Raw genomic sequence first — 22829 nt, 5'->3', positions numbered from 1 at the left:
TTCTTTCTCCCTTCCTTGGACATTAATATCTCTGCGGATAAATATACTTTTATCCCCTTTCTCTTTCTATAAATTAAATTAATATCCTTCTCTATATTCAACCTAATTCAACGTAATTCAACTTAATTCAACCTAATCTTCCTGCTCCTACTTCCCTTGTGCTGGGATGATTGGAGTGCACCTCCATGCCTGGTTCTGAGAGAGAGAGAAAAAAAACTAATGTAAATCAGATCTTGTCATTCTGCTGCTTAAAATCCGACAGGATGTCATCTGTCAAAATACCTATTGCCAAACTGGAAAACCCGAGTTTGATCCTCAGGATTACATGGTTGAAGGAGCAAGCCAACTTTGACCTCCACATGGTCACCACATGAACACACATGCACACAAATACTGCAGGAAGGGACTTCCCTGGTCATTTCCAGCAACTATCAGATTATGCGTAAGCCAAGCTGGTGCTCTGTGAATTGACTAACCGTGAGACAGTTCAGGATGCCTGTCTTGTCTGTCAATGACAATGCGTTGGCAGCTGGCAAGGTCCCCAGCCTTAATCTGAAATCCCCAGCCTTCTTCCTAATAGGCACCGTGCAGTTTGGGAGGGTCTGAGACCCAGTACCTGCCAAAGAAAGTCAGCAGAACCCATGGCACTCCAAATCTAATTGCGTAGTTAGTACAAGTGCCAGGCTGTCAGCTTCACCGGAACCCGGAAGGACTTGGGCTGCAGCCTGACTCGGCCATCTGAGTGGCTCTTCCTTTGAGTAGACATAAGAGACAAAGAAGGAGCTTGGAAGCTTAAATCTCAGAGAAGAACGAAGATGGAGCCTTGAAAAAAATCTTTACATCTTAAATTCCCTCTGCGGGTCCTAGGCACCTCTCCGTCTTGGATGCTGTTTATCATCCCTTAAGGTCTTTACATAAGCCTTCAGCTCTGTTAATGCTGATGTCCTAAAGACAGAAGGACATTCGCTGAGTCCGAATTCATTCAACCCCTTCTAATATCTGTCAACTGTTGGCCCAGGCAGAGTCCCTGCCCTCGGGGGCTCCTTTCCTGACAGGGAGATGTTATTCCTGACAAGCACTGAGTAGCGTGAGGGTGATGTCACAGTGACCAGAGGAGGGCACTCCAGCAGGTGGTCATGAGCGGCCTCTCAGCAGGCAGTGTTACTACTTATGTTCTGTGATTGGGTCTTGCAATGTAGCTCAGGCTGGCCTCGAACGCGAGACGCTCCTAGGTATTAAAATGAAACGTAGCGCATGCAGCCTGTGTGCTGCTCAGTCCAGCAGCTTCCTAGCAAATGCATGACCTTCTGTAGCCATGCACTCCGTAGGCGCTTCGCGGTACGCACCAAAGTCAAGGCGCAGACTATTGCACAGGCGCGTGCTCCTCGGCTCGGGCACGCGAGCCCGCGGGGCGCAGCGGGGACGCGCACATCCACCCTGTCTGTCTTCCGTGTCCAGCTGCATCCAGCTGCGACCCCGCCCCCCGGCGCCGCGGTTGGCTGCGGCCCGAAGGCCTGCGATTGGCCGGGCGCGGCGCGGGCGCGGGCCTCGATTGGCTGTGACGCGCGGCCCCGCCGACGCCCCGCCCCGGCCGCCGCGCCCCGCGCCGGCCAGTCATTGGGCGGCGTGATCTCGCCGCGGTTCCGCGGCCGCCGCCGCCGCAGGCAGAGCGCAGCGGGCGGGCCGGGCGACGGGCCATGGCGGGCGCCGAGGACTCGCCGGGCCGGCAGCCGGAGCTGGACGAGGACGAGACGGCGGAATGCCGGCGCTGGGGCGCACAGCATGCCGGAGCCCGTGAGCTGGCGGCGCTCTACTCGCCAGGTAGGACGGGCGGAGGGCCTGCGGTCTGATGGGTGCTCGGCGCCGGGCCCGCCCGGACCGAACCCCAGGCGGTCCGAACGCCTGGACCCTAACCCATCTGAGCCCCCTGGATCCGAACCCTATCCCATTCGAATCCCCCGGATTCGAACCCTAACCCCCCCGGAACCCACGGATTAGAACCCCAGCCTATTCGAACCTTACTTCGACCCAACCCATCCGAACCCCCACGGATCCGAACCCCAGCCTACCCGAAATGCCGAGATCTAAACTCTACCCAGATCCGAACTCCAGCAGCCCATTTGGACGCCTTTAGACTAGAACCCCACTCCATCCGAACCCTAGCCCCATCCTAACCCTGCCCCCATCCCAATCCCAGCTTCCACCCAAAGCGAAACTCCAGGACTTCCAACTTTGCAAAGAGCACCCCCAGATCTAGGGACCCCAAACAAACCCCTTCCTACTCCAAGCTGTGAGGCTTTGGGGTTGCAGAGATTAGGAACAGCACCAGTGCACCTGCGCACCGGGAGCCCTAGCCCCAGGGCACCTTGGACAGTTTAGGAACCCCACCCTGGCTTGCCTTGTGTCTCCAGAACCCAGTCCAAAGCAGGCTTCCGGTTCTTAGGTAGATGAGCCTTAAACATTTTAGCAGCAGGCACTGCCCTTAGCCACCTAAACTCACATGCCGTCCTAGGACCCCCACGTTAGGAGTCTGCACTCTGCTTTTTTTTCCAAGACGGTGGGTTGCAAACTGACCCCCCTTCTGGGACTATCAGTTCTCCAGCTACTACCCCCGCCCTCCCACCCCCCGATTTGGATTTCAGCTGCAGAGTAGCCCAGGAGCTCTTCCCCCAAGCTCCATCACAGTCCCTGCTTCTGTAGCTGCAGTGAACTTATCCCCTCCCCCTCCCAGTGAGACCGGCAGCCCTCACCTCTTACTGGTAGATTCTCTTCAGCGACTCAGACCCTATTGAGTCTGGCTCTGTCCTCTCCCACACCCACACACTAGCTGTTCATTAGGACTTCCTGTGATACCCTTGTTCCCCAACCCTTATCACCACCCGGAGCCCCTCGCAGCCCCTCGCCCTGGCTCCACCCCTTCCCTCAAGGCCAGGTCCCCTCTAGTTTCTTTGCTCCTTGACACGCTCTAACCCTAACTAGTGCTGGCTCCATCCTGTTCTCCAGCTCCCAGGGAGCCTCGGCAATCTCACCGCCTGGCTGGGTGTCCCCAAGGGGTTGAGGAAATGCCTGTACACTCCAGAGTCAGATGACAGCCTTGAGGCCCCTCTGCCAGGGTATCTCCATGAGTTGGCTTTGTTATCCAACATTCTGTCTGCTCCCCCGGCTGGGCAGCTTCACGGCACAGCACTGGCCAGGGTGGGGCAGAGGCCACTACCCTCTTGGCTCCCTGCCCTGGCTGGCATGCGTCTGATGCTTTTTCAACTACAAGTGGCACGTGACATAGGACCATTTGCTTTTCCTCTTTGCGTTCCTAGGTCAGTAAGGATTGTCCTGCCTTGGGTTCGGTCTGTTTGTGCGGTTTTCCACTTGTCTGGGGTGTTTGGTCTGTTCTGCTGGGTCCTTGGCCCACACCCAAACACTCAGCCTCCAGACCCACTCTCCTTGAGGGAGGCTGGTAGCATTCTGAGCGGTAAACTGGATGGCCTGGATGGGGCCTCTTCCTTCACCTGATCACCCACTGTAATGACGCCCACTGTGTGGCTCTAGGCTTTGTGGACACCAGGTGATCCCCGTGATTCACCTGGCCAGCTGCCCTTCTCTGAGCTTGAAGCAAGCCTTGTCTTTCTGGTCCTCAGGTGTATAGGAAAATGGAGAGGAAGGACTCAGAATGGGTGACTGTGCTGTCCTCACAGCCTACTTTCTATTGTCCCCAATTGTTTCCTCTTGTTTTCCCCTGGGGGCCACCTCTCACCTCTCCTTTAGGATTCGGTCTCAGTACCTGAAGAACAGCCACATAGCTTCAGACAGCCTCCTGGGGCTCCAAACCCTCAGTTGAGGCCTTCTTTCCTAACCTGGAAAGAGGGAAAGACTGGTCAAACTGGTTCCTCTCAGTAGGTCTCCCTCTGCCTCTGTCCCTTGAGCTGTGTGGTCTTAGAGAGGTGCCCTGACCTCTCTGAACCTGACCTGTAAAAGAATCAGGAAGCAGGCCTGACGCATATCGAGAACCTATTGGTATGTATTGGAATGAGTCCCTGTTCTCGGCCCTGAAGGCAGGCAAGACTTGAGCTGGCATTTTGATTTAGGAGACAAACAACAAGCCCTCAAATAATGGATTAGGGTGGCAGATGCCATGTAGCAAAAGCAGCAGGGAAAACATGAGACAGGGGCTTGGCTTTATTGAAAGGACAGCATTTGAACACAGAGCTGAAGGGAGGAAGAACAGGAGGGAAGAAGGGACCTTGAGAGTGTGTGTGAAGGAGGGGTTGGGGATTTAGCTCAGTGGTAGAGCGCTTGCCTAGCAAGCACAAGGCCCTGGTTCGGTCCCCAGCTCCGAAAAAAGAAAAAAGAAAAAAAAGAAAAAAAAAAGAAGGGTTGGGGATTTAGCTCAGTGGTAGAGCGCTTGCCTAGCAAGCACAAGGCCCAGGGTTCGGTCCCCAGCTCCAAAAGAAAAAAAAAAAAAAAAAAAAAAAAAAAAGAAGAGAGTGTGTGTGAGGGCTAGAGAACAAGTGGAAAGGCCCTGAGGTGGGAGTGCGCCTGGCACATGTCCTCTGCTGAGCACGAGGAACCTGTGGGCTGGAGCGGAGAGAATTCCCTGCGTCCAGAACCGAGTACTTGAGATTCCTGGGGCCAACAGTGATTTGTCATTTGACAGCTGATAGCAGTAAGTTAACAAAGATGCCATTTACTGAGCACTGACTTATGCAGGCGTTTCCCGCATGCTCCCATGACTTGAAACACCAGGCCTGTTTGGGTTATGCCACTGCTGCTGCCACAGAAAGGCTGGTGAGAGTAGGCTGTGTGTCTTTGACGTCTGGCTTTCGAGGAATCTGTGGCACCGCAGGACCACCCTGTCCATGTCTGTGGAGGCTTAGCATGGGATGGTAGCCCTCCTTGTTCCTGTAGGGGTTACCCACAGTACCCATTTCTTGTTTGCCAGCTTCACCCTGGCTGTAGAAGTTAGCCAGTTCTAGGACAGCGGTCCAGCCTGTTTGTGGGGTTGGCAGCAGACACAGAGCCTGGTGTGGGTGTGTGGAGCTCCAAGCAAGGTGACCAGGGTGGGTGGGATAGAAGGGGATACTCAGAGGTAAGGTAGTAGTGACCCTGGCATTGGGCTTGGTTCTGTGTGGTGTCAGTCACTGAAGGTTTTCTTCAGTGCTTTGCTCGGTCTGCCTTTCTCAGCAATAAGCCAGACGAGAGGAGTCTCATGAATTTGACGGGTCCTTCCTCCCACCTTCTTTAGGCAAGGTGGCACTCACAGCGGCCACTTCATAAATTCCCCAGCTGTAAGGATACCGAGCCCAAAGGGCGTGGATCCAACTGTCCATCAGCTTGGACAGTTGTGAGTGCTGTGTCCTGGAGGGGTTTAGGCCTGAAGTTGAACCCTGCTTCACTCCAAAATAGGCCTGACTGAAGCCATGGTACAGGGCCTGGAGCCACTGTGGGATCTGTCCCTGCCCAGGTCTGGTCCCACTGCACTGGGCCGAGCTCTGTCTGTCTCTACCTTAGTCTGACTTTCTCGCTGGTCTTTCTCCCTATGGTCTCATTTTATTTTATTTTTTTTAAGATTTATTTATTTTATGTATATGAGTACACTGTAGCTGTCTTCAGACACATCAGACGAGGGCATCGGATTCCATTACAAGATGGTTGTGAGACACCATGTGGTTGCTGGGATTTGAACTCAGGACCTCTGGAAGAGCAGTCAGTGCTCTTAGCCGCTGAGCCAGCTCTCCAGCCCTGGTCTCATCTTTTTATATCCCTGGTTTCTGCTTCTCCATCTCATTCTTCCCCTACAGTCTGGTCCTATCTGATCAATCCCCCTTCTCTGCTCCTTTTGGTGCACAGGATGTGAGGGCTGGAGGCTAGCACAAGTGTAGGTTGTTTGGGGCAAGAAGAAGCTTGCCCTGAGTAGGTTAGTCTCCCTCTCTTCCCAGGCTCCACACCAACTCAACACAGGCACCCAAGCCAGCAGTCATTGCTACACTTTGACCCTGATCCCCAGCATCTGTTGCTCCAAGCCAGGATACCAGGACACCTGAGTCCTGAGTAGGCAACCCCCGCTTACACACACACACACACACACACACACACACACACACACACACACACACCAGTACCCCTTTGATTCCTGAGTGAAGGCCTGCCCTACCTCCCTAGCCTGTCTGTTTATAATGTAGCTCCATTCCATTTAGGTCCCATGACTTCATGGGCTTGCCATGTTGGTGGTCTGGGTCCTGACTTAGTTATTTGGTCTCCCTGGCATCAGGAGGACCGTCCTAGCTCTCGGGGGCATTGTGAGGTGCAGCCTGCATGTTAGCATGCCGTGCATGTTTCCTATGTCAGAACTGAGGTCCATCTACAGCTAGACCCAGGTTGAAAGATAGGTAAGTTTAGGAAAAACTAATTTCAGGGCCATTCTGCCCAACAAGGTGAGAACTGAATGTCCCTGGAACTGAGACAGCCTAGACCTACAGTTTCCAGGCAAGGACCCACACCCAGCTCTTCCTCAGTTTCCTTGTCTGGGTCTCAGTCAGGATTTCAGAGGCTAGGCAGACAGCCCTGAATGCAGCTGGGGGACTGGTAAACCCGGGACCACATGACCCCTTAAATGGTGGCTAACTGTCTGGCCTGGAGTGGCAGACGGCCCTGTGTTTTCAGGGCTAATGAGAACTAGGGATGTGCGTGGTTTTAAGAAGTACGTTTTTAAGAAGCAAGAACAAACCTGACTAAGGTCCTGTTTGCAGACATGCCTTGTGCCCACATGGAGGGCACCAGCTGATGTCAGCATCATCACTACTGTTGTTTTAGTCCAAGCCTTGGCTGTGACTCAGTCTGTCCATCTGTCTGTCCCTCAATCCCTACGGGTAACCAAGCAGGTCGGCAGGGAGAGTTCCCTGTCCCTTGACTCTTCCTGGGTCCCCTTTCCCCACCCCTGGGGCTTCCTGCTTCTGAGTCCTGGCCCCTACCCACAAGCAGGAACCGGAAGAGGTAGGCAGGCTGTGGCTCAGAAACAGCCCAGCTGAGAAGGGAAGGGCCGAAGCCTCAGGCCTGCCTGCCCCTGTGACCTCTGGGGGCCTCGCCCCTCCTTGGCCTTGGTGTCCTCTTCTGTATATGGGCAAAGGGTGAATGACCTTTGAGTCCCCCTCTCCCAGTGTTGGCCTTTTCTGGGGTCAGTTGCTTTAGCTCTGGCTCCAGCAGTCAAGAGCAGCTGATTGCCACATGGACTCAGGTGGAGTCTAATCTCTGCTTCCTACCTAGTGTTGAGCACAGAACACAGTTATAGCTTGGGATTAGATGTGTTCATCCCACAAGCATTTATTGAATACCAACTGAGTGCCGGGGCCCGGGAAGGGAGCTGTACGTAGCCTGCGCTCCCATTCAGGCAGGGCTATGGCCCTAGGTTTGTGGTGGGGGTGTGTCAGAGAACCACAGAGCGGGGGATAAGCTAGAACTTTCTTCAGGGGCAAGGCAAGTGGGCAGCAGCCTGGCCTGGGCCTTTATTAGCCCCATACAGGAGCCTTTGGCAGGACGCAGGTAGAGAATAAGGGGCAAGCATGGGCAGCAGGGCAGGGCCAGGGGATGGTTGAGAGGTGACCACAGCATCCCTCTGCGGCTGGCACATCGATCTGCCTTGGGTTGCCTTGCTTTCCATCTGTAGCCCCTGCTTCTGGGCCGGTTCTGGGCCCCTGGTAACAGTAACTGCTGGGTTGACGTTGAGCACCCGTGGTAATCGCTTGTCACATGAAGGGTCTCTGACCTCTGGGACCAGTTGCCTGGGAAACAGGCTTACCATTCATGTGTGGTTTTATTTATTTATTTAAAAATGAATTGCTGGAAGAAAACACCTTGGTGGGGTTGAGCAAGGGGAGGCCGTGGGGAGGGCGGCCTCAGGCGGTCTAGAGGCGTGGCTTCTGTGCTTTCTTCTTCCATTTATTCCTTTAGTGTATGTGAGGATTTGTGCCACAGCATGCTGTTGTGGAGGTCAGAGGACAGCCTGTGGGAGTTGGTTCTCCCCTTTTGTTATGTAGGTCCCGGGGATTGAACCCAGGTCATCAGGTTTGGCAGTCCCTGCCTTTACCCTCCAAACCATCTCGCTGGCTCCTTTTTTTTTTTTTTTTTTCTTTTTTTTTTTTTTTTTTTTTCTTTTTTCTTTTTTTCGGAGCTGGGGACCGAACCCAGGGCCTTTTGCTTGCTAGGCAAGCACTCTACCACTGAGCTAAATCCCCAACCCCTCGCTGGCTCCTTTATGTCTTTGTACGGAGGGGCCTTGAGCAGCTTCGAGCTCAGCTCCTGACCCTTGCTGTTTTCTCTTTTTAAAAACATTTACACATCCTTGCTTTTGTGTGTGTGTGTGTGTGTGTGTGTGTGTGTGTGTGTGTGTGTGTGTGTACTGCTATAGTGCATGTGGTGGAGGTCAGAGGACAACTTTGAGGAGTCAGTTCTCTCTGGCCGTGTGGGACCCAGGGACTGATCTCAGGTGATCATGCTTGGTGGCAAGCTCCGTTTTCCGGCTGAGCAAACTGGCCAGCCTTTCTTCTTTATTGATATTATCATCAACACGTTGCTCTCTGCACCGCTGTAGAACCTGGGCAACACAGAGAGGCCATGATTGGGGCCATTCTGGTTCCTCCCCGAGCCATGGACACTTGGGTGATATGTAGAATTTTGACACCTCCACCAGAGCCACAAGGAATGACCCTGATCGTCCAGTCTTACGTGTCTATAAACTGATGGCATTGAAAATGGAATTCTCATACCCAAGGTCTTCTTGGTCACCTGCAGCCCTCTGGAGGCCACACTCCTGCCTGGCTGCAGGTGTTCAGATGCCAACCCTGAAAGGCCTAATGTCCCAACACTATTTCTCGTTGACCCTGAGGCTGATGGCCTATGTCCTGGAGGCTGGATAGGCTCTGGATGTTCCCGGGTTGAAGGATCAAAAGCCTCTCCCATCAGATGACCGCCTACCTGGGGAACAGATGGTTCCAAGAAAGCAGTTAAAATGCAAGGATGTCATTCAAGTTCCCACAAGTCCCCAGAAAGCCTGCAGAGAGACCAGCATTGGGACCTGTCCGTCAAGAATTGGCACTTGCAGGCCCAGCCTCATAGGCATGCAGCATGTGCTGTGTCCTGCTTCTGCAAAAGCCCTTTTCCTGGGCCAGTGGTGCTGTCTGTGAAATGGGTGCTTGGCACAGTCCAGTGCTGCCGTTGAGGCTCCTGCAGCCTGCGCCTCACGCAGCCCTCCCCTCCCCCTCCCCACAGGCAAGCGCCTCCAGGAGTGGTGTTCCGTGATCCTGTGCTTCAGTCTCATCGCCCACAACTCGGTCCACCTCCTGCTGCTGGCCCGCTGGGAACACACACCCCTCGTCATCCTGGGTGTCGGTGAGTGCCAGGGCCCCTCCCCAGGTCATTTGCCTTTGTGCAAGCAAGCATGTGAACGCTCAGGGTGGTCTTGCATCAGGGGCAAGCTATGGGAGGCCCACGTGCTCATCTTGGAGCGTTCAGTCCAGTGGCACGGTGCCGTCACACCCCCCCCCCCCCCCCCCCGCTCCTGTTTGTTTCATTCTTCTTTTACAGTACTGAAATTCAGCTGCCCCTGCCCTACTCTCTTCTTCCGGGGGCTTCAGTCCCTCCCACGGCCCTGTCCAGTGTGTTGACCAGGTGGCCATTCCATGTGACAGCCCCAACCTTAACACTCCCTCCTTGTCGCTGTTCAGCCACACTGGCCACACACACACACACACACACACACACACACACACACACCTTCCTTTGGGGCCTTTGTACAAGCCGTTCACTCTGCCTGTAGTCTGCCTGTAGCCCTTCAGGACTCCACACTTCTGAACCCCAAGATCTACTACTGACAACCACCTGCTTAGGTAGGTTCTCCGTGATGACCCCTCAGAGACAGCCCTATGGAGTATGGTGGCTGCAAGCCTTTAATCTCCGTACTTGGGAGGCAAACCAAGCCCTGCCACACACACTATCATCCTGAGCCCTCTAGGTCTCCAGCAACTCAGAAGTCAGATTCTTTTTTTCTCCTGTTTCATCCACTGCTGTATCTCTAGCCTCAGGCATGAACCCTGGTATGTGGCAGGAGCCGAGAATTCAGCGAGTTGGATGGTATGACGGAGTAGAGGGTACTGTGTGCGGTGCTAGGAGGTCCTGGTGTTCCCCTTGGCCAGGCTGAAACTCATCTTATTGATGAGGAACTGGGGGCTGAGAGGAGGGACCTACAAGACACTTACCCTCCCCCCCCCCCTTTTTTTTTTCTTTTTTTCGGAGCTGGGGACCGAACCCAGGGCCTTGCGCTTGCTAGGCAAGTGCTCTACCACTGAGCTAAATCCCCAACCCTGACACTTACCCCTTAACCTGAAGCACATATGGTCGGAATGCCCAGCTGCAGTCCCTGTTCCGGATGGCTGTTTCCCTCCTTTCCAGCCCATTGTCCTTTGGTGTTTTCTCTTCCTCTCCTGAGCCCCGGGGCTGGCCAAGGAGCTGTGGTGTACCCTTGGTCCCACCTGGTCCTTCCTGTGGCTTTGCTTCTCAATCCTGTTAAAAGCATTCTGTCTGCCTAACCCAATAGTGTGCAGTCCTGCTAATCAAACTGTCTCACTGTCCAGGGGAGAGCCAGTGTAGGGGAGAGTTTATCCGGCTCTGTGCCTGGAAGCCTAGGCCCCATCTCTAGGAGTCTCCTACAGCCTTGGCTGTGCTGGCTGCAGCCATGTCCTGAATATTGAGGCCATGACAGTATAGATTCCTGGGGCTATAGGAAAGCCTGGAGGATCCGGCCATGCTGAGAGGGCTGGTGATCGGGGAGAAGAGGGAAGGTGACCTTGCCTGCAAGGCCACTGGCCAAGGCTATCTCAGTCCCTGCTCTGATTGACAGTGGATATTCTATAAGCATCTACTGGGTCATACCCTGAGTTGGCCACCTCCCTGCGCAAGATTCCAGCATTGTCCTCTGCCCACTGGCCCTGGTCTGGGATCTCTGGCCACACCGTCCCTGGCCAAGGGTGGGTAGACATCCGGTAGTAGTTCCAGCTGTGTGCCGTACAAGCAGGTCACCACCGCCTCTCACTGCCTGATACCTGGGTTTCTGCAGCTCCCAGCCCCATCCTTGAAGTGGAGATGGCCAGCGCTCCCATCGCACCCAGCTTCTGGGCTGATAAGGGCGGGTAATCCCCTGATAGTGGTGTTTGCACAAGCCTCAATCGATTTGAATAGCCGCCCTGATTTGACTGTTAACACGCAGGTAGTCTCGAGGGCACCGTGCCAGCTCATTTCTATCTCTTCAACGGTTGCCAATGCCTGGGGTAGCCCCGGAAACCAGAGCTTAAACCAAAAGAATTCCAGTTGGCAAAGCTGGGCCTGTATGAGACTATGCCTGAGAGTTGGTCAAGATAAACTTGTGTTTGTTACAGCCTAAGGGGAGGAGATGCCGGAGGAGGCTTGTTTCCAGGCAGAGCAGGTGCAAAGGCCCTGGGGCTGCTGTGAGCAGCACATCAAAGGAAAGAGCCTGCCGGCCTCTCACTGACGTGAATGGGCGAGTGGGACAGGACCCTGGGGTCATGGTCTAGGCTGCCAGTTTATCTCGAGTGTTGTAGGGAGTCACTGGTGAATTTCTCATGGGAAGATAGTTTCTGGTGCTAGGATCCAGGGAGCAGGTGGTGATGGTTTTTTTGAACTGAGAGGAGCTGGGCAGTTGAGCTCCATGTACAGTCAGGCTGCTTTGGGGTGAGTGGTGGGTGAGGTAAGGGATTAAGTCCATATTTGGTCCCGAGAGTGGGTGGCAGAGGAAAAACAGAAGTGGTCTGGGGAAGACCTCGGTTTGACAGCAGGAATGAACACAAGGAGCAGGAAACGGGGAAAGCTGAGGGGGCAGCGGGCCTCAGACAGGGCGCCACCAGAGGTCGGCAGCATAGCAGCTGGCCCTGAAGGTCACTGGTGACCGGGTGTGGCGACAAGCTGATCATGCTCTTGGGGAGAGGATGCCATGGGTCCTTGAAGTAGAAACTTGAAGATTGAGGAGGGCAGGGATCAGCGCTGAGGGCCAGCGGCCACACTGCCTAAGGCATTTGGATTTAACCGAGCCCAAATGGTGTGGATGCTCAAGGTCTGTCTGCCCAGCCTGCCGGCCTCTCAGCTCCACACAGACTTCACAATGTTGCTGTTGCCGGATAGAACCATCCTTGTGCCCTTCCCAGTGTCTGCGGGGAAGGATGGCGACCAGGCCAAAACTGCTCCCAGGGTGACCCAGCCACCAGCTGCCACCAGGGCTGGAACAAAGAGACGTCTGTATCTGCACCCTGCCCCCATTAAAGGAACCTCATGGGTAACTGAGCGCCCTAGAAACAGCTACCAGGCTGCAGGAATTGAGGCCCTTTTCCTCATGTGGTGGGAGAGGACACTCTCTCACCCAGATTATTCCTGACACCAGTGACACCAGCCAGAGCATGCTTCTGTGAGTACCGGGTGTCAGCCATCCAACAGATGGCAAGACCGAGGCTCGCAGAGGGGCCAGGGTCAGGCACAGGCAGCTGTCACAGAGGAGCTTGTGCCAGAGCCCAGAGTGTGTACTGTGTGGCTAGTTTCTGCTAGTTAAGGGACATGAGGCTGAGTGTGGTCCTCTTGTCCCCAACCCCATAGGCGACCTTGGACAGTCCTTCCCTTCCAGCCTCAGCAGGTCTGAGGTCTCGGGGCGGGTCAGGCGTGACGGGGCCTGTCACTGGACTCGGAGAGAGAGTATGCTGTTGTAGCAGATAGTTCTCTTTGACAATTCCAACCTCCTCATCTTCCTGCTTCACCTTCAGAGTGCCGGGTTTACTTGGTAGCTGTTTCTGCAGGGTTGGGATCAAACCCAGGGAACCCAGGGCTTTATGTGTGAGATAATACTCTCCCAGCAGTCGCTTTTAGGCCAGCTCGGCATAAGGAGTGGTGGAAGGAAGCAGGCTTTGAAGCCCCACACTTGTGCCAGTTAGCTCCCAGTGGGGCTGCTCTATGCTGTCTATGCTCTACCATCGATCGCCTGCCTTTAGTTCCATAGCCAGTGTCCCCTTCCTATCCCAGGGTTCCATCTAGGCTAGCACAGTCTGGTTACCTGTCACGGCCCTAATCGGGGATTACTGGTCTGTGGCAGTTTCTCAGCCACAACCCTGGCTGCCTTCGAGTTCTCTAGGTAGCTCAGGCTGTCCCGGAACTCCTGATCCTCCAGCCTCAGCCTCCTGAGTGCTGGGCTGCACTGGGCCTCTTGCTTTGCTTTTGAGCAGTGCTGGGGGCAGAGCTCAGGCCCATACACATACCAGGCAGGCGGTCTCAGGCTCCATCTGACTCCGCACCTGCAATCCTGGCTGACTTGGGAACGCTGGCTAGAATTACCAGGCTGTCTCGGGAGTCTGGGGTGGCGATGGCTCTCCCGGTTCCTTTTGGTGTCAGCAGAACAGGTGCAGCTTGTCACTTTGCCCTGAATCAGGGAGCGCCTTCTGGATTATTTGCCACGTTACCACCACCACCCCTTTTTTGAGACAACCTCACAGCCCAAACCTAAGTGAAGAGTGAGGCCTGCACAATGCACTTCCCTAGCGCGCTGGACGGCGCCGGGAACGAGGGAGAAGCTCCCAAAGGAGCCAGGCTTGACTTTCTAATGCTATTCCGATCTATGTTCCAATCACAGAGGATTAACTGCCCAGGACAGTTAAGGGGAAGGAGCTTAACCACACAGACCTGCCCTGGGCCCACAAGGGGTAACAGAGGTAATACACTGAAGTCCGGTGTGCTCTGGTTTAAAAACAAAAGTGCCAACCACAAAAAAAAAAAAAAAAAAAAAAAAAAAAAAAAAAAAAGTGGTGAGTGCCTTTAATCCCAGAACTTGGGAGGTAGAAGCAGAGAAGCAGGAGGAGCTCTGAGTTTAAAGCCAGCTTGGTCTACATAACAAGTTCCAGGCTAGCCAAGGTTACACAGTGAGACCCTGCCAATAAATAAATAAATAAATAAATAAATAAATAAATAAATAGCATTGGGGCTGGATAGGTATTTAGGTAGCTCAGTGGTAAACTGCTTGCCATACAAGTGTGCGGGGCAGAGTTTGAATCCCAGCACCCATATAGAAGAAATCCAAGTGCGTATAGCGGCCTGCCTACAGTTCCAGCCCTTGGGAGGTGGAGACTGGATCCCCAGGGCAAGCTGGCTTGCTAGACTAGCCAGAGCTGCGCGCTTTGTGTTCTGCCAGAGGTCAGCACGCAGAGAGCCTAGAGGAGCCCTCGTGTCACTGTCTGTCAGGCTGTGTTTGCACACCTGTCACACTCGTACTTGACAGGCTGAAACCAGATGATCAGAGACATTCAAGGCCAGCCAGGGCTACATGAGTCTCTGTCTCAAAAAACACAATGTCTCTGCTGTCCTCTGGGCAAGGAATGGGAGGATCTTAAGCACATAGGCTTCTCCGTGAACGAGCAATGCAGCAAGGGTTCAAGAAAGGGCCTGTGAAGGCTGCGTGCGTTGCACCCAATGACGGGACAGTACTTGGCAGTAAAAAGGGAAATGGCCAAGCACGTGACACATGGTGACTCCAGATGAGCTAGCCCAGTGAAGCAGACCAAACCCAAAATACTCTCAAACGCAAACAAGGTATTACGACAATACCATCCCCTCACCCCTCGCCCCTGTGTTGACTGACACATTGCTTGTGGTCACCCTGTGATGTTGGCAGGGTAGAGCCATAGGAACAGACTGTGTGGCCGCAAAGCCTGACAGTTTTCCTGTCTAACTCTGTAGAGAAAGTTTGCCGGCCCCTTAGATTCCACTGGAGAAGAAGCTGCAGCGTGACCTTGGATGGTCAGCAGCACAGCCTTGACCCACATAAGCCTGCACACCAGTGTGTGCCGCTTAGTACAGTTCTAACCAGACTCGAGCCACTGAGGGAAGACATTGTCTCATCCAGACCCTGAGCCCAACATTCACAAGAAGCCTGGACTTAGAGTCCCTGCCATGTTCCACCACAGACACCCAATGTTCCCCAGAACTGTGTGTCAGAATGGCAGTGTTTAAATCTGTCATTGACCAGTGAAGCTGGGACAGGCCTCTGGAAGGACGCTGAGACCAAACAAGGCAAGAGGCATAGCAGTGTGGTTAGTTAGAGATGGGGCCCCCAACCCTCCCTTGCTTAGAGGCAATGTGTTTACACCATTCATAGGGTACAATAGGTGTTTCAGTAATGCCCAGACCCACTGGGGTGCCAGGGAGCAACAGGACTGCCCAGTGCTAGGCAGTAGAGCCCTTCTATCCTTGGCCTCCCGCCCACTGCTCTCACCCCACTGCCCTGTGCTTGGATGGGTGGATGGATATGTGGGTGGGAGGTAGATTTGTGAATAGGTAGCCAGGGATAGACAGGTACTGTGGGCTTCTAAAAACCTACCCTTAGCAGCTGCCTTTAAACAGATTGGACACTAGAATTCCATTCCCACAATCCCCTGTGTCCTTTCTCTTGTGCCCTGGGTTACAGTCCCATTCTCTGGGGAGGTATCCAAAGGTTCTCACCCACGGTTCTCATGGCACACCAAGGCCTTGGTCCCCTGTCAGCGAGAGTCCAAAGTGGTCATCATTGCAACTCAGAACCTGGGCTGCAGACAACCAGTTTACAGTGAGAAACTGTGGGTGGGGGCCTCAGATGGCACAGACCTGCACAGATCCCAGCTACCCTCCTGAGTCAGCTCTGAGGACCTACTGTGTGCCAAGCACTACCTCATGTGACATTGAGTTCACTGATGTTGCAGAATCAAGGTCCAGGCCTACACCAGAGCCCACAGAGCCGAGCCCAGAGCTGACAGTACAAACTTACAAAGGGCAGGTGTGCTTGAGGAAAGTGACAGGAGATGGGAGGGAGGGCTCAGATGCCCCAGGTAACTCGGCTCTTAGGAAGGGCACAGAGCCCCAAGCAGCAGAGGAAAGCAAGCTGTTCAACTGCACCCTGGAAAGGAAAGATGTTCAGAGAGGATCAGTCAGGGAAAGGGCTCAGAAGACAAGAAACTGCAGGGGGTGGGGGGCACTGCTGGTCACTCTGCCTCAGTTTCCCCATGTGTACATGGATCCAGCTGTGCCACTGCCGTGTATCTGACTCAACACTTCTCCCCCAGCCTGTGTCTCACCTCTGTCATTTGAGCTAAATGCTACTAACAGAGAGAGGTAAGGAAGTGACCGGGAGGCCACAGACAGAGGTGTGCCCTGCTGAGACAGCACTTGGTAAATGGTCACACTGCGCTCTTTTACGTCTTCACTCTTGCCCAACAAGAAGAAAATGGGATACAGAGATGTTGAGTAACACATACAGTGACACAGCTCATGCATGGTAGAGGTGGGAGTATGGCCCAAATCTAAGGCCTGTGGTGACTTGTTTGGTGGGGAGGGGTACCTCAAGCTAGTTCTGAGCAGATTGAAAGCAAAGGAAAAGCTGAAAGGATTAAGTCCACGATAAAAGCCAGGTGGGATGGGGACATAATTGCAAGAAAGGAACTGCTTATGTTTGCTGTAGCCCAGGCTAGCTTCAAACTCGATCCTCCCACCTCAGCCCCCGAGCCCCGTGCTGGGTTTCTAGACAACTCAGCTGAGGCCTTTTTAAGGAAGTTGGTTACACCCCCACCTCAGCAGGTGAGTCTGCTCTGTGCAGCCCAGAACCGGGAATGTTATGCTGAGACTCTGTCCACTGGGCAGGGGCCTGGCTGCTTCACTCTCACAATGAATGAACAGATGAGGAAACAAGCAAGATGGTGGAGGGCTGGCCCCTGACGGGAGGGTCAGAGACATCTTTGCATGCCCCTGCCTTGGCTTACATTCTTGTTGCCCACAGTTGCAGGAGCTCTCGTCGCTGACTTCCTGTCTGGCCTGGTACATTGGGGTGCTGATACGTGGGGCTCTGTGGACCTGCCCATTGTTGGGAAGGTGCGTATGACAGGCTCTGGGACTGTCCCAGGGTTAGTCCCCGAACCTCTCAGAGAGCCTTAGCTACCCACACGTCATTCTGTGTTTTGGAGACTGGACTGGGGATCCCAATGGTAGCACAGGAAGACAGGTCAGAGAGCTTCTTGGAGTCTTCCCTCAAGTCAGGGTCAATCTTGTGCTTGCATGTAAGCTGTCAGTGAGGCTCTCAGGGTTATGCAGAAAATTGAATCCAAACTGGTTTCATCGGGCAAGGACTCCTGACTCAATCAGTGCTAAGTTAAAGCCGCACTGAGCTGCAACAACCACCTTTTCAGACTGGACTCTTCATCTCTGGTTTCTGCTTCCCCTGCCGGGTTTGGGCCTCCACTCCTGGCTGCCTAGAGAATTCTTTCCCCTAGAGGCAGCCAAACTCTCAGATCCTCATCATTGGTCCAGCGGGTATTGCACTGGTCATCTGCTGCCAATCCCCGCCGGGGAGATGACTGGGCTCTGGTTAGCCATTCCTGGGTCTTGCTCACCCAGGGAAGACTCCATTTAGTAGCATGAGTTGAGAGCCTGGAGGTTGCTCCCAGAAGCAGGAGCTTAAGGGACAGGTAGACAGGGTCCCCTTTGTTTTTGTGGGGCCTCTTCCCTTGCTTCAGGGAGGAGGTTGTCTTCAAGGCCCTCCCAGTATGGGTGAGGCCCAGAGGATTGAGGAAGGTCCCCGTCAGTGTTTTGAAGCCATCTGGGACCGCAGCCGGCCAGACTTCATCCGGGGCAGGGTCTGTGTCAGTGGCAGGGTAGGGGGCGGGAAGCGGGGTCTGTAATGCACCAGCTGCCTTTAGCTTACTGGGAAGCTTTGCCTGTACCCTGCCCACCTAGGCCTTCATCCGGCCATTCCGGGAGCACCACATTGACCCCACAGCCATCACAAGGCACGACTTCATCGAGACCAATGGTGACAACTGCCTGGTAACACTGCTGCCACTGTTAAACATGGCCTACAAGTTCCAGACCCAGAGCCCAGGTGAGACCTGCAGCTGGGGCTCCTCAGAGTGTGCCTCAGGGACGGAGGCCCCCAGGGTATGCGTGGGTGTCTTGTGACATTTAAAGTATTCTCCATTAGTAGGGTGCATGTAAAAGTTGGGCATTTAGCCTAAGACTGCATTCCCAACTTCTCAGAGCATTCTCTGGTAACGTGGTCCCTAGAGTCCTCCTTCACACCTCCTTCCCGGAGCTGCTCATTTGACACAGTCCCTGTGAGTCACAGCCAGCCCAGCTCTCATCTGTTGTATCATTTAAAGGCACACTGAGGGCTTTGGTGGGACCTAGCAGCCAAGAGCTGGCCTGTTGTGCACATTTCCTGGGTTCAATCCCAGCATGAGAGGGTGGGAAGGTTGGGGGGACAAAATATGGACTGTGAACTGAGGCCAGCATGCCTGTTTTTGAATCAGCTGGGTATCAGCTGGGGCAAAGCCAGAACTTGTGGTAGCTGGTGACATCTCCCTTTGGGAGAAACAGAGGATCTGCCCGAGGCCAGGGATGGGATACTGCAGGGCCCACCCTTATTGACAAGTCTCCCATCAGCCCCTTCCTTATAGACCCACCTCCTATCTCTCCCCTTCCCATGAGCCAGAAGCCAGCAAGTGAAGGCCTCTGAAGGCCCATGGCTTTGCTTACTTCCAAGGTGATTTCTTTTTCTTTTTTTTTTTAAAGATTTATTTTATTTATATGAGTACACTGTCACTGTCTTCAGACACACCAGAAGAGGGCATCAGATCCCACTACAGATGGTTGTGAGCCACCATGTGGTTGCTGGGAATTGAACTCAGGACCTCTGGAAGAGCAGCCAGTGCTCTTAACCACTGAGCCATCTCCCCAGACCCCCCAAGGTGATTTCTATGGAGCTGTTGCACCCTAGAAACCCCCAGGCCCCCACAGAGCCTGAACTCCTGTCCCAGACTCTGCCTACCTACCTTGCTCTGTAGATGTCTTCCCTTGAATACATGAGTGTCCTCAAGTCCTGCTTCAGAGAACCTGACCCAGAGTCCCTGCTCCGAGCCCACACAACCCACAAGTGTCAGCAGGAATCAGAACCTAGCCCCAGTTGGCTGCAGAGCCCACACTCTTAGCCAGTCCCTGGCTGGTTCTAAATCTGAAGATTTCATGGTAGAGGCTGAGGGGGGCCTGGGCAGTCAGCGGGCAGTTACAAAAGTCCCATGCCTGTGCCCTTGCCCTGCAGAGACCCTGGAGCAGCTGTACCCCTGGGAATGCTTCGTCTTCTGCCTGATCATCTTTGGCACCTTCACCAATCAGATCCACAAGTGGTCGCACACGTACTTAGGGCTGCCATGCTGGGTCACCGTCCTGCAGGACTGGCACGTGATCCTGCCACGGAAACACCATCGCATTCACCATGTGGCACCCCATGAAACATACTTCTGTATCACCACAGGTGGGTGGTGCCATCCCCAGGGTCAGGAGAGTGGGAGGGCATACGGCCTTGGCCTACCCAGTGTTCTCAGAAAACATTTACTGAGCTCCTGTTATGTGCAAGCATTCTTCTAGGTCAGGACCATGACCACACCAAAGCCCCTTCCCTATTTCAAGCTCGTGTGACTCCAGACACTCACTGAGCCAACAACAACTTACTGGGTGCCTATTTACTGCCCTAGGCTTAGGCTCTAGCAGTGAACACAACAGACAGAGGGCCTTGTGACTGCCAGGTGGGATGGCACACTCCTGTAGTCCCAGCAGAGGCAGGTGAATTTCTGTGAGTTTGCAGCCAGCCAGCTCTAGGACAGCCAGGTCTACACAGAGAAATCCTGTCTTGAAAAACGGAAAAAGAAAGAAAATCGTAGTGATTGGGGGAGGCCTGAGGGAGGGACCCAAGCCCCACGTGAGGGAGGTCTCTGTGCCTTACCTTCAGCCTGTCTCCCGAGGGCTCGCCACCCCAAGCAGGCTGGCTCTCCTCACTATAGCCCTGACTATGTCTGCGCAGGTTGGCTCAACTACCCCCTAGAGGTGATAGGCTTCTGGCGGCGCCTGGAGGACGTCATCCAAAGCCTGACCGGTGAGAAGCCGAGGGCGGACGACATGAAATGGGCCCAGAAGATCAAGTAGCATGCCCGCCTCCTGGTCGCCAACCTTCCCCAACCTGAACTGAAGCCATCTGCCAAATCCCGGCGTCTCTGAGCTACTGCTCCAGTGAAGAGAAGTCCCCTGGGCTGGGCCCGGGCACCCCTAGCCCACCCCCAGTGACACAGAATACTTGAGCCTCCGAGTTTTCATTTCCTCTTCTCCTTTTCTTTCCTTGGACCTTTCTGGCCACTGAGCTGCTCCAAGGCCAAGCCTGACTGCAGAGGGGAGCCCAGTTCCACTGGTCAGCCCCGTCCTGATGCTCTGCACGCCTGCTCCCTAGTGTAGGGTCACTGACACACGTGGTGTGTCTCAGTGATCCAGAGAGCCCCCAGAACACTTAAATGTCCCCAGATCATGATCCTCCCTTAGCCCTGCAAACCGACCCCAGAGGTCTAAGTAGATGGGCCACCCCAGCTGCCACCCAAGGGCAGCAGAGTTAGGCAAGGGTCAGGGCAGCTGGTAAGGAGAGGCCAGAATGTCCTGCCCACACGCGGATGCTCCCTTCCCTTCCCCAGTTCTTCTGTCCACGTGTCCAGCCACATCTGAGGTCTCCCTGTGGAGACATCTTCATGGGCGCAGCTCTTATGAAGGGCTTGGTCACTTGTCATTTGGGGAGGGGACACTGTGTCCCTTCTGGCCAGTGTGTCAGAGGAGGAAGAATAAGGCCTTTTTATTTGGATTTTTTTTTTAAAGGTGCTTGCTTGTCAATGTAAATAACAGAAAGCCTTAATATCTTTCTGTAACATGGAGTAATATTTTAATGTCATGTTTTGGATGTATATAATATATTTATAACAAAGGAAGCATCTCCTTAACTCTGGTTGCCGTGTGGTGTTTCCGGATGGCTGCATAGAGGGAGCTAGCCCTGGCCCGAGGGAGGGGAGCTTTATCCCCCGACAGAGTGAAGTTGTCTAGACTTATGTATTTTCCGTTTTGCCCTCATGTGTGTATGTGTGCCATGTGTGTGCCTGGTGCCCACAGAGGTCACAAGAGAGCGTTGGAACCCTGGATCTTTAGTTACTGAAGTACTGTGGGTACTAGGAAAAAAGCAGATCCTCCTAAGTGCTCTTAACCAAGGAGCCATCTCTCCAGTCCTGAATTTTTGTTTCTTGAAGCAATGTATCATATACTCAAAGTGACCTCACACTGCTTATATAACCAAGGCTGACCTTGAATTCCTGATCCCCATACTGTCCCAAGTGCCGGGATCACAGGTGTATGCCACCATTCACAAGACTTTTCACCTAGATTGTGCTAGAGCCATGCTGGCTGGCCTGTCCCAGAACTCCTTTAGAGTCATTGGCATCTAATGTGTGTCATGGCTCTGGCCTGGACCCAGGCCACCAGACAGACTGGTGGGAGCTGACCTAGGAAAAAACACAATAAATTAAAACAAAAAAAAAAAAACAAAAAAACAAAAACGTACTGCAGTTTCTTTATTTTATAATTTCTTTATAAAGGGTCTCACTATGTAGCTCTGGCTGACCTGGAACTTATTCTGTAGACCAGGCTGGCCTTGAACTCACAGAGATCCACCTGCCTCTGCCTCCCAAGTGCTGGGATCAAAGCATGTGCCACCACTGCCCAGCTCACAATGGCTTCATGTGGTCATCTGTGAGAAGCTACTAATAAAACTGCTTTGGAGAAGCAGGGGAGAGCCTGCTGGGACAGGAGGCCATTTGAACAGGGAGCAGAGGCAGCCTGGGTTGAACAGAATAGGCCTTTTCGTGGGACAGCATGTACAAAGGCCCTGGGGCAGGCGCGGGCTTGCGGTTAGATGCTGGGGTGATCAGCAGGACTAGATCGCACAGAACAGGGAAGTGAGGGGAACTGCAGATGTCAAGAAGCCTCACGCCACCTGACGCACATTTCAAACGTTTATTCCGAGGCACCGGAATTTAGTAGTGAACGCATGTTCTGGTGTGTATCCAGTCAGGCTGTTCCGTGGCGCCAGGCTTGTGGTTCAAGCCTTTAATCCCAGCATTCAGGAGGTGAAGGTGAAGGAGGTTCGAGGTCATCTTTGGCTACATAAAGTATGAGGCCAACCTGGGCTGTAAGAACCTATCCTTATTAAGAAATAAACAAGAGGCCCCCTAGGCTACTTTCTGCAATATTAACAAAGGAGGAGAAAGGGGTTATTGAGGACCTGAAATGACAGTGTGAAAAGCATTTAAAATATGTGCCCGTATGAGTGTGCACACACACGTAAGAAGGTGCACCTATAGGCCAGAAGAGGGCTCCCAGCTTATTAATGGGAGCTGTGTGCCAATTCTGGTCCTAATGATGACTTCGGTAAGCGAGTTTTAACTGCTGAGTCATATCTGTAGCATTTATTGGTCAAATGTGACCCGTCACTTTATTGTCCTTAGAGGTAGCCAACACTGACCACTACAGCCACGACCACTGAAGGAGGCGGTGTTAGCATCCATCCGTCCATTAGGGATAGGGGATGAGGCTAGGCCTGGAGGCTAGAGCCTATGGCTCTAGCTACTTTGGAGACCAAGGCAGAGGGATTTGAGAGTTCTAGACAGAAGGAATTCAAAGCCAGCCTGACTGGTACTTTAACAAATGCCTCAAAGGTAAAAGGAGGCCTCCATATAAGAACAGTTGTAGAACATGTGCCTAGGAGGTAGGCGGAGGGAGCCAGGGTTTGGGTGGCTTGTGCTGCCATCTGGTGACAGAGTTGGGTCAGTGATGTGCAGGGCAAACATGGATTTAGAGTGGACTGAGGTCAGGCATCTTCTGTGCCTACTTCCTGGGGGGGAGGAGGGGGGTTCCTA

General features: G+C 53.6%; 1 protein-coding gene across 1 annotated transcript; it reads left to right on the top strand.

Annotated features, from left to right (window-relative positions):
• The first annotated feature begins 1681 nt into the window (after positions 1-1681).
• On the top strand, positions 1682-20849 carry Peds1 (plasmanylethanolamine desaturase 1). The gene is made up of 6 exons (NM_001113752.1): positions 1682-1821; positions 9259-9378; positions 16838-16929; positions 17791-17935; positions 19151-19363; positions 19910-20849. The coding sequence occupies exons 1-6, from the start codon at positions 1698-1700 to the stop codon at positions 20029-20031; spliced, it is 816 nt and encodes a 271-aa protein (NP_001107224.1). The 5' UTR covers positions 1682-1697; the 3' UTR covers positions 20032-20849.
• Positions 20850-22829: the final 1980 nt, after the last annotated feature.

This window comes from Rattus norvegicus, chromosome 3 (genome assembly GCF_036323735.1).
Source record: "Rattus norvegicus strain BN/NHsdMcwi chromosome 3, GRCr8, whole genome shotgun sequence".
Taxonomy (NCBI): domain Eukaryota; kingdom Metazoa; phylum Chordata; class Mammalia; order Rodentia; family Muridae; genus Rattus; species Rattus norvegicus.
This window is presented reverse-complemented; position numbering and strand designations above follow the sequence as displayed.

Bases quoted from the DNA above. Each gene is read 5' to 3' on its own strand.
- Peds1 (NM_001113752.1), top strand. From the start codon at position 1,698: ATGGCGGGCGCCGAGGACTCGCCGGGCCGGCAGCCGGAGCTGGACGAG. The intron at 9,379-16,837 runs GTGAGTGCCAGG...TGTTGCCCACAG, and splicing joins CCTCGTCATCCTGGGTGTCG to TTGCAGGAGCTCTCGTCGCT. The intron at 17,936-19,150 runs GTGAGACCTGCA...CTTGCCCTGCAG, and splicing joins GTTCCAGACCCAGAGCCCAG to AGACCCTGGAGCAGCTGTAC.